The following is a 14,688-nucleotide window of genomic DNA, read 5'->3' on the forward strand; positions in this document are numbered from 1 at the left end:
TTGTCACTCTCTTTGAATCTAGATTTTTTCTTCCATAGACATTATTCTTGCTATTTGCAAGTTATGATTGCTTCCTTGGGCTATTCTTTTGTTTCTTTAAGTTCTAAGTCATTCCCATGTCCATTATTGTTTTTTGTATTACAACAATTTTTTTGCTCCAATTACCATATGTCTTGGAAGGCATTTCAATTCTTCTATTTCCTCCATTGTTTGAATTTGTATTTCATGTGCTTAGGTTTTGTTGGAGTTTGTACATTTTGGTTCCTTGTATGTTGTTTTCCTCCTACCATTCCCCCATTTTTTCCTTGATGTTTGGATAAGAGAGCTAGAATTGCTCAATTTTGAATCGTGTGGTTTGTGAGTTTCTATAATTATCCCATTTTAAGGATATGAGTTGGTCAATGTTCTAAACCTATGATGGGTAGCACCTCCATTATATTCTCTTTTTCATAACTCCTTTAAGAGAAAGAGTCTATCTAGCTTTAATATTATTCTTTGTGTTGGGTTGTGTTATATTCTTTCCACGATTACCCTACGTAGTTAATCGGGGGGTTAGAAGGGGGGCGGAGCCTCCCCTTCGTTGTGCTGATTGCGCAGTGAGGGGGTCATAGGGGGGTTTGAGGGGGGGGGGGTAGCCCCCCTCTACGAGGTCCAGGGCAGCACCTCGGGAATTTTTTTTGGACCATATATTAGGTTGGGCGAACATACCTATAGTTTTGCGCATGGTTTTTTGCACATGGTTTTGGATGCGATGGTTTTCGATCCATGGTCTTTGGACGCAATGGTTTTCAGTCCATGGTATTGAATGATTCGGCATGTATAAATATGTATTGCAACATTGAAAGGAATATAATGAAAAATCAAGCTAGTAGTCTCGGTTTTCGGATTTTGGGGAAAATCTCTGTGTATATGTGATTTATGTGTTATGCTCCCACATTGTTTATTTTCTATGTTTTAGAATTTGTATGCAGGTAATTTCTGTATGGGGTTAAAACCTACATTTGGTATCGGAGATGTTTTGGCTTCAAGGGGATGCCTTTGTCGCTGAGGGGTTTCGCTCAGGCCTGTGGTAGACCCTATTTAGTGGGAGATCTGCGGGATCGATTCTGGTGGTGAAAGAAGATGGTGAGCAGTGGAAAGATAGAGATCGAGAAATTTAATGGTCAGAGTTTTGAGTTATGGAAGCTCAAGATGGAGGATCTGTTAGTGGATAAATATTAGTGGACCACGGCAGATCCAGGTACTAAACCAATGGGAGTATCTGATGAAGAATGAAAGAAGTTGGATTGGAAGGCAAAGAGCACAATACGATTGTGTGTCTCAGATTTAGTATTGTTGAATGTATCAGGGGAAGCAACATCTAAGGCTTTGTGGGACAAGTTAGGGACTTTGTACCAATCTAAGTCTCTGGTGAATACACTGTTCCTACGGAAAAAGCTGTATAACCTAAGGATGAAAGATGGAGACTTGATGATAGAGCATCTGAACGCATTTAATACTGTGGTAAGTCAGTTATTATCTGTTGATATTAAAATTTCAGATGAAAATAAGTGCATCAGTTTGTTGTGTTCTCTACCAGATTTGTGGGATAGTCTGATTATTGTAATAGGTAGCAATGCAACTGCCTTGCAGTTTGATGAAATAGTCTCATCCTTCTTGACGGAGGAGACGAGACGAAAAAATATGGAGAGCCAGAATGGTGATGCCTTGTCTATATGAGGACAATCCCAAAACAGAAACAAAAATAAGTCATCGAGCGGGAGATCTAAATCTAGAGGGAGATTTAAATCTCCAGGAAAACCTGTAAAGGTAGTTTGCTGGAAATGCGGAAAGGAAGGGCACTACAAAAGGGACTGTAAATCTAAAGCTCTTGAAAAAGGAAAGGGATTTGATGATGGTCCTTCTATAGAGGTGAAAACCACCTCAGATGAAGGTGGGGATGTGTACTTGGATTCTTGAAGTACACATGTAGATCATGAGGCATGGCTGATTGACTCAGGTGCATCCTTTCACTTCACTCCCCATAGAGAGTGGTTCTGCAAGTTTGAGAAAGATGATGGTGGTGATATCTTCTTAGGGGATGATAGGAAGGCTAGAATCATTGGTTGTGGAAAAGTAAAGTTGAAGTTGCAAGGTGGAAGGGTTAGAAAACTTCAGGCTGTTTTGCATATTACTGCATTGGCCAGAAATCTGATTTCTGTAAGCAAACTGGATGATGTAGGTGTAAAAATAGTGTTCGAGAAGGATACTTGCAAGATGGTTTAGGGAGCACTAGTATTGTTGCAGGGAGTTTGGATTGTAACTCTGTACAAGCTGTAAGGTAGCACTGTTGTTGATGGGTGCAACAATTCTGTGGTTCCAAAAAGTGGAGCAGAAAATCTTGTGGTCTCTGGAGAGAAGACCATGCTGTGGCATCAAAGGCTTGGACATATTGGAGAGAAGGGCCTTTGAATACTTCATGGTAAAGGTATGGTATAATGTATGAGTAATAGCTCTCTGGATTTTGATTTTTGTGAAAACTGTGTATATGGGAAGCAGAATCGGGTGAGTTTCCCCTCTAGCGGTAAGAGGGTGAAACAAATATTAGAGCTTGTGCATAGTGATGTGTTTGGACCTATGAAGGTTCCATCACTGGATAAGTCTGTGTACTATGTATCATTTATAGATGACTTCTCAAGGAATAAATGGATATATTTCCTTAAGAAGAAATTTGAAGTCTTTATGCAATGAGAAAAGGCGGGTACTATCGGAAAAGAGTCCTGGATTTAGTATCGGCATTGAAACCCATCATTTCTTTCATCGAGTACCAACATTGAGTGGATCCCCTCTTGGCATGGAGTACCAGCATCTAGTGCATTGAAACCGGGATCGACTGGATCAACTCTTCTTGGATCGAGTGGATATCAACACCTGGAAATGATAGGGAAACGATCTGTAAAGGGTACATTTCAGTAAAACGAAAATATATGAAATTGGTCCAGCACTAACAACAACACTACTTATTAAACCAACAACATCCTACGCAGCTTCTGTCAATTCAGCAAGTTATTCTGTTGGTTTAGCATAAGTACCACCAACAACGCTTGAAGAAACGGCTTATTCTGTTGATTATGACCTTTGTGATCGAGATGCAGTAGATCTAGCCACAAATCTATCAGTTCTATTTTCAGGGTTGAATTTGTAGAAATTGTAACCTTATACCCTGTGATTCTAACAAGGTGTTATTTCAAGCAGTTCACCCCTCTAGTCATGCACTATCCACGCAATTGACAATTTGTTAGCTTTTGGGGTACTTCGATGAGGCCGATGAGCAGTGAAGGGGATTGCAGTCCATGAGGAGACTGCAGAAGATAAAGCAGATGCAGAGGTTACAACGATGGCAGAGGTTGGAGTAGGTTTAAAGAATTCAAGGCTCTGGTGGAAAACCAGATAGAGAAGAAGATAAAGGTGCTGAGGTCAGATAACGATGGAGAGTTTTGCAGCAAGGAATTTGAATAATTCTATAAGAAGTGTGGTATAACACGGCAGAAGACTACTCCATACACACCTGAGAAAAATGGAGTTGCAGAAAGAATGAACAAGGCGTTGATGGAAACGGCAAGAAGCAAGCTCAGTGGTGCCAGTTAGGACAGGAATTCTGGGCAAAGGCAGTGGAGACAACATGTTACCTGGTCAACAGATCACCTTCATCAGTGTTGGAGGATAAGACTCCACAAGATGTATGGACTAGTAAGAAACCCTCTCTTTCACATCTGAGGGTATTTGGATGTGATGCATATGTACATGTTCCAAAGGAGAAAAGAACCAAGTTGGATAGTAAATTTGAAAAGTGCATCTTTATTGGGTATAAGGATGGTTTAAAGGGTTATAAGCTTTGGAACCCAGTAACAAGGAAGGTTGTGTACAGCTGCGAAGTGGTGTTTAGAGAGGTGAAAGATGTTATTAAACATGAAGTCCAACCAAAGGAACCTGAGAAGATAGAGTTTGAGCTTAAGGAGGAAGAATTAGACTCTACAATAGAGGAGGAATCAGAAGATGAAAAGCCACAAACTCCGGGTGTGAGAAGATTTGTTCGAGAAAGAAGGTAGCCAGAAAGGTATAGTCCATCTGCTTTCTATTCAAATTTTGCTTTATCTATTACTGATGATGATCCCAGAATTGTGAAGGAAGCAGTAGATTCAGAGGATGGAAAACTCTAGAAAGAGGCCATTGTTGATGAAATGACATCTTTGCACAAAAATGAGGCATGGGATCTGGTGGAGTTGCCGGCTGGAAGGAAACCCATTGGCAGCAAATGGGTGTTCAAGAAGAAGACAAATGTAGAAGGAAAGGTGGAGAAATACAAAGCTCGGTTGGTAGAAAAAGGTTATTCCCAGGTGTCAAGAATTGATTTTGGTAATATTTTTTCTCCTGTTGCCAAGGTAGCTTCTATTAGATTACTTTTATCTGTTGCTGCTGCTTTTGATTTTGAGGTAGAACAGATGGATGTGAAGACAACATTTCTTCACGGGGATCTGGAAGAGGAGATCTACATGAAGCAACCTGAAGGTTTTGCAATGAAGGGTAAGAAAGAACTAGTATGCAAGTTAAATAAGTCTTTGTATGGGTTAAAACAGTCACCAAGGATGTGGTATCAGAAATTGATACATTTATACGGGGACTTGGCTTCACCAGAAGCAGAGAAAATCACTGTGTGTATTTTAAATTAATTCGTGACTATGTTATTTATCTGGTCTTGTATGTGGATGACATGTTGCTGGTTGGAAATGACAAAAAAATTATCTAGGATTTGAAGACCAAATTGTCCTCCAAATTCGATATGAAAGATGTTGGTGCTGCAAACTATATTTTGGGCATGGAAATTAAAAGAGATCAGGCAAAGAGGAAGCTCTGGTTAAACCAAAGGAAGTATGCCGAGACAATATTGCAGAGGTTTAATATGTAGGATATTAAATCGGTGAAGGTTCCTATTCCTGTAGGTGTAAATTTATCTACCAAACAGTGTCCCAAGACACAAGAAGAGGAAGAGGACATGTCCCATGTTCCATATGCAAGTGCAGTCGGTAGCTTGATGTATGCAATGGTTTGTACTAGACCAGAAATTGCACATGCAGTGGGAGTATTGAGCAGGTTTATGTCAAAACCAAGGAAGGAGCACTGGATAGAAATGAAGTGGGTTTTCAGGTATTTACGTGGCACTAGTGATTATGGTTTGTGCTACCAAGGAAGACCAGGATTGGACAGAGTGTTGGATATTCCTGGCTTTGTTGATGTAGACTAGGCTGGAGATTTGGATCAAAGAAGATATACAAGTGGGTATGTGTTTAACCTATTTGGAGGTGCAGTTAGTTGGATAAGTAAGAAACAATCTATAGTGCCACTATCAACTACAGAGGCAGAATACATGGCAGCCACTCATGCAAGCAAGGAAGCAGTTTAGTTGCAGAGATTGTGTTCAAGTATGGAGTTAGTACAGGGGAGCTATAAGGATAGACTGTGACAGCCAAAGTGCAATTTTCTTGGCAAAGAACCCTGCTTACCATTCAAAGGCAAAGCACATTGATGTTCAATATCACTTTGTGAGGGATATGATAGAAGACAAAAAGGTGTTGCTAGTAAAGGTGGACACTTTAAAGAATACTGCAGATGCATTGAAAAAATCTATGAACTCTGAGAAGTTCTCTTGGTGTAGAGAAATGATGGGCGTTTCAGGGCTGGATAAATGACTAAGCTCTTCTGTGGAAAGAAAACAACAAGTGGGATAATGTTGGGTTGTGTTATATTCTTTCCACGACTACCCTATGTAGTTAATCGGGGGGTTAGAGGGGGTGTGGAGTACCCCCTTCGTTGCGTCAATTGCGTAGTGGGGGGGTCATAGGGGGGGTTTGAGGGGGGCGTGTAGCCCCCCTCTACGGGGTCCAGGGCAGCGACCCGAGAATTTTTTTTTTGGACCCTATATTAGGTTGGGCGAACCTACCTATGGTTTTGTGCATGGTTTTTCGCACATGGTTTTGGATACGATGGTTTTCGGTCCATGGTATTGGATGCTTCGGCATGTGTAAATAAGTATTGTAATGTTTAAAGGAATATAATGAAAATTCAAGCTGGTAGTCTCGGTTTTGGGATCCAGGGGAAAATCTCTGTGTATATGTGTTTTATGTGTTATGCTCTCGCATTGTTTATTTTATGTGTTTTAGAATTCATATGCAGGTAATTTCTGTACGGGTTTAAAACCTACACTTTGGCCCCCCCACCATTTGTTGTTACAAATGTACAACCCATGGGCATGTCTTGAGCCTTGGAGAGTCAATTATTTTTTCAAAACATTGATTTTCTTCTCTCGATTCATATTTCCTCCTATTTTTTCTGCTAGGGATGTTATGGTTGAATCTTCCACCAATAATTTGTTCTTGTTCCCTTTTTATTTCTTCCAATTATTTTTGGGAATAGAGGAGGATTTTGTTTACATGGGTTTTTCGGGGTCCATATATGTTGGTGATTATCCTTTTATCCCTAGATCCTAATTCTTGGAAAGTCATTAGATGAAATTCACTACCACTACTAGGCTTCTCATGATGATTCAAGTTGCATTTCATACCATGACCTTACCATCCACCTTGCCACTAGAGTTGTTTACAAGGAGATGAGTTCATTATAACTCTACATTTTATATTTATTATATTAGCATGGATTCATAGTTATGTTTGGTCTCTTATAGAAGCATGATATCTCATTTCTCTAATAGGGTTCTTTTTTTCAAGAGGTAGTTCTTTCCTTTACCATTTACCATTGAGGCCTATTTTATTCCAAAATATTTTCATGATTCACTAGATGGAGAGTGGATTGGAACTTATCTAAGAGAGCCTTGTTTTGGTTAGAGTTGATCTATAGGGAACCCGTTTTTTGTAATTTTGGTTTATTGGTCTTCCCCCTTGGTTTACCCTTTACTCCTTTTATTTTCTTCTGATTTAAGAGCGATTAATTTCATGCCCAATTCATTGAAGTGGTTTAGGTTGAAAGTAATTCCTCCTCCCCTGGTCCTTCTCTACATGTCCTCCTTGTATCATTGTGGGATATCTCTTAGGGGAGGCAATTTAGATATTCCTACTCAAATTGTTCTTGGAGTAAGATGTAACAACCTCATCCCACATTTACTCGCTTTTACAAGCTCTCCAGCTAAACATGAGCTGAGAGTTACTATGACATGACCCAACATCCAAGTTCCAATTATGGAAGTGGGGTCTACTAATCGGAAACATATTGAAACCTCTTAAGGACATCAGATAACCTAGGTGTTAGATCACAATCCCTAGTGCTCAAGTCCTGAGTTGGAACTTCTTTTAAACTGAGCTCATAGGCCAACCACATGTACATGCCTCCCTCCATGTGGTTGTAGTCAAAATTTCCCAGTTCCATGCATGTAGGCACGAAATTAGTGCCATATTTTCTAGGCTAGCCTACAAGCCACTGCCTAGAACAACCTAGAACTTTAAGTACCAAGGAGATATCTTACACAAAATTTGCTAAACACATGAAAAATATTTCGTCAAACACATACTAAACATAATAAATACGGGTGATGAATTCATATACATTCCATGTCTCCTTAACTTCATCAAGGAATAATCAAGAATGCTTAATTCCCTCTCAAACTAGTTGCAACAACAATAGTTATCCCATGCATCCATATAACCATTCATTAACTTTAAAAAATCATAAACAAGATCCATGGCAAGAGCACATCATTTAACCATGCATATAACCAAACATATAACTAGAATGAATTCATGACAAATCAATGATAAAATCAACAAAATAAATAGTACATGTGCTCATTGATCACAATAAGGAAATAACTCAAATGAACATATATAGATACCAACCAAGTCAAGGACTTCACATACCACCCGACCATAGATTTGGATGAACCAAATCTCTCTTTCAACAAATCACCCCCATGCCATATTCCAAGCATGAATGTGGGATCTCATGGGATGAATCAAAACTGAACAAACCAGGGCTTCTAGAGGCCAAAACACCTCAACCCTCAACCACAATGATTTCACCTAAACCGGTCCAGAAATTACTAATAACAAACAAGCTTGGATGCCTCCAAATTTCTTCACGATATTCAACGGATTTTTCCTGCCTCCTCCCATTCGTTAAGAGTTCCAAGAGAAATCCCATCTCCACCCTTGACCCTTGGGAATTTCCTGAGACCACCTCACCAGGATCCAAAGTCTATCGGCCATCCAAAGATTAAACCAAAACAAAGAACCCACAACACCATGGCTAACTAGGAAATGACAAGGTAATGATGAAAACCACTGTCAATTTAGGAAAATCCCACGCTAGTCACAACAACACAACTAAACAACCAAATGAATGCACCATGCATTCAAATCTCAAAAATGAAATCACACATGCAACCTGTTACATGGAATGTCCTCTTATTGTAGCTTCTTTTCCAACCTTTTACTTGTGATCCATTACTCTCCTTTGCTTGCTTGTGTCCAACTGCCTCCTCTCTCCTCTCTTAGAGATCTATTTATGAAGGTGATCTAAGCTAGAACTGACAAAAGCTATGAACTGTTTCTTTGATGTCTTTTTGTCATTGATGTCTAGTCTCTTCCTTTCCTTTTTCCTCTTTTCTTCATTTTCCCTCATTTTCTATCTAATTTCCCCTGCATGTATATTTGTGTCCCTTGATCTTCCTTTTCTCCTATTTTCCTTTATTTCTTTTATTATATTTCCATTTATTGCCTCTTTTCCTTCGCCAATTTCCATAGCCATTAATTAACCACAAGTGATGCCCATTATAACGTTTTTCCCTCCATTCAACTTGGAATATGTGTGACATGACCTTGGTCTTATTTTATTTATATATAGAATCAACCCGGGGTTGTTACACAAGAGTGTTATCATATTGTCCATTTATATATGAGTCATGAGAGACCTCTTTAGCCACACTTGATGAGACTGATTCCTCCATGATATTTCTCCCCTAATTTCTATTTTCCTTGGAACTACATGATCTACCTCTTTTGGTTTTTCTTCTTTTGACGTCTAGGTCCTTTATTGGTGATAAGATCGGTTTTATTTGCTTTTTCTCTATAGGAATTCTTTCCTTCTATTATGTGATGGTTGTTGGCTCCTCCTCTTTTTGGTTCCCTCATTATAAGGAAGGATTGATTCTAATTGCAATGCATCAACATTATTTTTTCTTTGTAGTTTATCGACATGTGGAGTTAAGCTATGATTTCAATTATTTTTAGTTTTCATTGCACATTTTGTCTTTGGATCTTTATATTTAATGTTGGCCTCATTTGTGGGGTATTCTTAGAACAATGATTTATTTATTTATTTGTAGTAATTTATGTAGATAAATAATATGTGCTTATCTAGGGTTTGGATCCATACAATGCTTTGATAGTTGGTGAGAATGTATTTAGGAAGGGCACTAAAGACATTCATGTAGACATCGATGCTGATATAGGAGGTGCATCTTGTTGCTTTGGTTGCCTTAAATGTTTTTAAATAAAATTCAATCTTATTTCATTTTCCTGTCATGGTTTTTTAACGACAAAATTCGTATGGTACCAAATACATGCATATTGATATGAGTAACTAAGTGAAATCCTCTTGTTCTACATTGAATTGTTCTACCTAGTAGCAAAAAAAAAGATTATTGAATTAGAGAAGTAGGGGCCATTCTAAAATACTCAAAAATGGTATCTTATGTTAGTGAATTTAGTGGAAAAGCATTATTTAGAGCCTAGCTTGAGCTATACAACTCATGTGGGTTTCAATTGTTTCTTATCCTTGAGGTGAGTAAGGTCTTTCTCTATTGAAAAATCCTAAAATATCCCGTCTCTGCATGAACATTGATGCATATCATATAGTTGTTAATGCACATGGAGATGGATTCATAGCATGAGGCCTTTGTTGTTTTTCTAAGAAAATATTGTTTGTCTTTTCCTATAGTTTCCTTTGTTACGATTGTGAGGGGGGAGGCTTTATAAGTCATTTCTTCATGATTATGGACTTGAAAGTGGATGACCTTTGCTCTCCCATCTCTATGAAAGCTATGAAGTTTGTATAATGAGTTATTTTTTGAACCTAGGCACAACCATTTTCAAGGTTTCAGTCACCCACCAAGTTGTAACTCTATTGAAATAATGTTAGCATAAATATGAACAATATAGATGTTATAATCCTACTAATATCAAAAGTTTCCAATAATCACAATTCTAATGGATGTTATAACCTTAATTAATTAAAATTATATCGATATTATGTTGTAAAGTATTGTATGTTTTCATTGCAGTTTTTTCACATTTATTAAAACACAAGTATCAAAACTACAATAAGCTTCAAAGAACAATGTGTAGACTATAGACAATAAAATGTGTAAAATATCATATGGTCATTGATAATGTTGTTATATTATATTTCTAAAAACTTTGACATGTTTTTTTGCAGGTCACTACAAACCATCAAGTGAACTCTCAATAGCTATATCCAAATCAAAACTAAATTACAAATTTGAAACTCTACAGACTGCCACTAAAAATTTTGATCCCATAAATAAAATTGGTCAAGGTGGCTTTGGTTCAGTGTATAAGGTGATTTCAATTTTCTAATTTCATTTTAAACTTTTGATTTTTGAAAATACATAGATAAATTTACATCATTATTGAACAAAATAGAATGGGCATGTTTGCAGGGCCTTCTAGATGGTAAACAAATTGCTGTGAAGAGACTATTTTCCAATAGAGAAGAGAGTGCGAACGAGTTCTTCAATGAAGTCAATTTGATAAGTTGTGTTCAACACAAAAACCTTGTCAAACTTCTTGGATGTAGTGTGGATGGCCCAGAAAAACTTTTGGTGTATGAATACCTTCCCAACAAAAGCCTTGATCGATTTCTATTTGGTAATAGTTCTTGTCTCAATAAATTTATTTTCCTTATGATCAATCTTCAAATGTTGAGAAATATTATCTTTTCAAGTTATGTTTAAGTTATTTGATATAGAATTTTACTTTACAACAGATGAGACCCTGGAAAATGCACTGGATTGGAAAAGGAGGTTTGACATTATACTAGGCACTGCAAGTGGGCTAGCTTATCTCCACCAAGAATCAGATATACGCATCATCCATCGAGATATAAAAGCTAGCAATATTCTACTAGACCACCTTTTCAAGCCAAAAATTGCAGATTTTGGGTTGATTAAATACTTCTCAGAAGATCAAAGTCATCTTAGCACAAGAATCATTGGAACTCGGTGAGAATGAATTTGATAGTTATTAATTTTTTTTAATAGAAAATGTGTCTAATTTCTTATTTTTGTTTTCACAGAGGTTACATGGCTCCAGAATATCTAGTTCATGGCCATTTGACAGAAAAGGTTGATGTTTATGCTTTTGGGGTGCTAGTCCTTGAGATTATTAGTGGCAGAAGGAATAAAACTCCTATGCACAGAAATGACATACCATCTCTCTTAACAATGGTAATGGAATCATCATATAGACAATTTTCATTGCTTCTTCAAATAAAATTCTAATAATATTCAAATTTATAATGTATGTATGGTGCAGGTTTGGAACTATCATCTATCAGGCACTATTGCAAGCATAATTGATCCCAACATCAAAGAAAACTGCCAAGGGGAGATACTACAAGTTGTTCACATAGCTCTTCTTTGCACACAAACATCTGCAATACTTCGTCCTTCCATGTCTGAAGTTGTCACATTCCTCATTAGTAAAGACCAAAATCTTCTAGAACCTACTCAACCCCCTTATATAGATGTCACCCATTTACAATCAAACAGTAATACTAGTGTTACATTGAGCCATTCAAATTCAAATACTAACACAAGTGTTTCACCTATATCACTAATAGATGATGGTACATTACCAAACGTTCACTCTTATTCTCACAATCCAATGTCATTAAACACCGTTTCAATAAGCTCTTTTGGTCCAAGATGATAAAAAGAAATGTTTCAAAGTTAGTGAATTAGTTAATCCCACATGGTGGGGATTATTATATTTTATAAGTACTATGAACACGTACCAACATTCTTTGAAGAAGGGGTACCAACTTTTGTAACATTGGAATTAATCCAATGGAAACATATATGTTATTTTTGTTTTTAAATGGATTGAAAAAAGGACTATGTACTTGACATGTAGTATAGGGATCTAATATATTCAATATACCCAAAACAATGTTAGAATGGCCGATGCAATCTATGGATTTAATATATTAGTAGTGTTGAATAAAATATATGGATTCAATATAGTTGAACTAGAACAAGTGCAACAATATTAGTGTGGATTATTTTCAATAGAAATGTATATCCTCTGGCTTTTGTACAAGGATATGATTGAATAAAAGCACGTGATTTCAAAGTGTACGTCTGGAATTTAACCCGATGGAAACATATTTGCTGTTCTTGTGATAGAATGGATTGAAAGAGCTAGCTATGTATTTGACATGCAAAATAGGGATCTAATATATTCAAATCAGAATAAGCACAAAAATATTGGAGTGGTAGTAATTTACTGATTTAATATATTGTTGGAGTGTTGCATACCATCAATAGATTTAGTATATTTGAATTACAAGAAGTACAACAATATTCGTTTGGCTTTAACGAGGAGTGTATATCATCTCATTTCTGTATGAGAACATGATTGATTAAAAGTACATGACTTTTAAATGCACATGATTTTTTTTAGATCTAATATGTATCAATTTAAATCGGAATAAATATAAAAATATTAAAATGATAAACAAATGCTTAAAACAAATAACAAAAATTATGTGAATTTACACAATAATGAATTATTTATTTTGAAATTATAAAATGTTTACAAGATTTACAATTGGTTCATAGGTATTCCTTAGCAAATTTATCATGATTTCAAGGTCAAATTGAGAAAATGGGATTTCTCAAAACCTTGAAACATAAAGGTTTTCAGAAAAATAATTAGGTAGATTTGAAGTTTTAATATCAAAATCCTTGTTAAATACAATTAGATTAAGGAGAAATATCTATTATTTAGGTCAAGGTCATAAAACTTCATAATTAAGCCATGGCTTAAACAATTGTCCATTAGAATAACAATAGACACAATTACTCCTTTTTGATAGATACAACTACCATAAAGATAACATTAAAACTCATTGTTTTTTTGAATTCACTTGCTTCTATTCCTTGTCATTCAACCTCCTTCATAATGGTCCAAACAATATACAAAACTTGAACAAGTATGTAAAAATTGTTCTCCGAGAATGGTAACAAAAAAGTATAAGAGACTTAAAAAATCCTAAAATGGAAAAATGAATAAAAAATAACCAAGACAATTCATGTTCTTTACCAGGAAGTGCTTACTCACTCCCATGAAATAAGAATCAAACTAAGTGTGACATTCCATATTAATAAAATAATTGCAAACACTACTACAAAATTCCTTTCTTTCCTAGTTGGGGTCATTAGGTTTGTATTACTATCCATTAGATAGTCATTTGGGAGATGGATCCATTATGAAACTGCCCTTCATGTTAAAGATGTGCATAGACTTTATCTAGAACTTTCTGTTATACGGAATCTACGATTGCGGACAAAAGTATCTCCCCTAGGTCGGTGGCTAACTTAGAACAAAAAAGGGACAAGGAACCCAATGCTTTTCCTTAAAATAAATAGATAATGGAGTGAGGCTTACCTCGAATCCTTCGCATGCTTCGCTTATTCTTTAGCTTGGAAGCCCCAATTCCAGCTCCAATTGCCAAAATTAGAACTTGCACAGTGAGATAACACAAGCCAAGAAACTACAAGATGTATGCATTATCATATAAGTACTTCATTCAATAGATAAACATGGTATTGAAATATATGAAACAACATTACATATAGGAAAACAATGAATTCATTGCATTATGGAAAACAATAAATTCATTGCATTACTGTAAATGGAAGGAGATTACAACCATAAGTAGTAGTTTATCTTGTAGAAGAGCTCCTCCAAGTTGTTGACTTGTCCTTTCCTTGTCACAATATGCACCTCCAATCACCCTAAATGCATGGAATGATGACCACTCACTATAGCATCATAAGGGAAAAATTATTCTCCAAAAGCCAACCCCCAACCTCATAATAGGCTGGATATATATAAAGAATTATGGTAAGTTGGGAGTTCTTATCCAATTACCATCCTAGGGTAAGAGATCCCCCTTTGATGGAGGGATAGGATCAACGGATAAGTGGTGAAAAATCCAATGTAGGGATGGATAGGATCCGAATGATTTATCCAAGGTAAGTAGTTCTAACAAATTCTAGAAACTCCTAGAAGATGAAGCTTTCGGAATCCCGATCATCCTCCCAGATTTCTAGAATGAACGCAGGTGCAAAGGGAAGCAACCTACTGGTGACCAACGTAGGCCATAGTGGAGCAACCTATTGGTGAACACACCCTAGTAGGCTTATAGGGAGTGTTGGTCCTCAAACTGGCTTAGATGACACAATTTAGGGCTAAAATTCTAGGAAATGAAAGGTACATGCTTAGGGCTTTGTGCAAGATGGTGACAAGGGGGAATAAGATGTTGATTGATCCCATTAGGAGGCTCACTGATCAAATGTGACAAAATGGCCTATAAGAAAATTCACCCTAAAGCGCA

At 36.7% G+C, this 14,688-nt stretch overlaps 1 protein-coding gene across 1 annotated transcript in view; it reads left to right on the forward strand.

The window, feature by feature from the left end:
- Positions 1-12,231, forward strand: part of LOC149206323 (cysteine-rich receptor-like protein kinase 2) — a 32,689-nt gene extending 20,458 nt beyond the window's left edge. Inside the window, exons 2-6 of the mRNA XM_089397658.1 lie at positions 10,483-10,625; positions 10,727-10,934; positions 11,053-11,287; positions 11,362-11,512; positions 11,601-12,231. Of these exons, the coding sequence (XP_089253784.1) occupies positions 10,483-10,625; positions 10,727-10,934; positions 11,053-11,287; positions 11,362-11,512; positions 11,601-11,996 (1,133 nt within the window). The 3' untranslated portion in view covers positions 11,997-12,231. The remainder of the gene's footprint in view (positions 1-10,482; positions 10,626-10,726; positions 10,935-11,052; positions 11,288-11,361; positions 11,513-11,600) is intronic.
- Positions 12,232-14,688: the final 2,457 nt, after the last annotated feature.

This window comes from Pinus tabuliformis, chromosome 1_2, assembly GCF_031772625.1.
Source record: "Pinus tabuliformis cultivar Carrire ecotype Pingquan chromosome 1_2, CPIR1, whole genome shotgun sequence".
NCBI classification, from domain to species: domain Eukaryota; kingdom Viridiplantae; phylum Streptophyta; class Pinopsida; order Pinales; family Pinaceae; genus Pinus; species Pinus tabuliformis.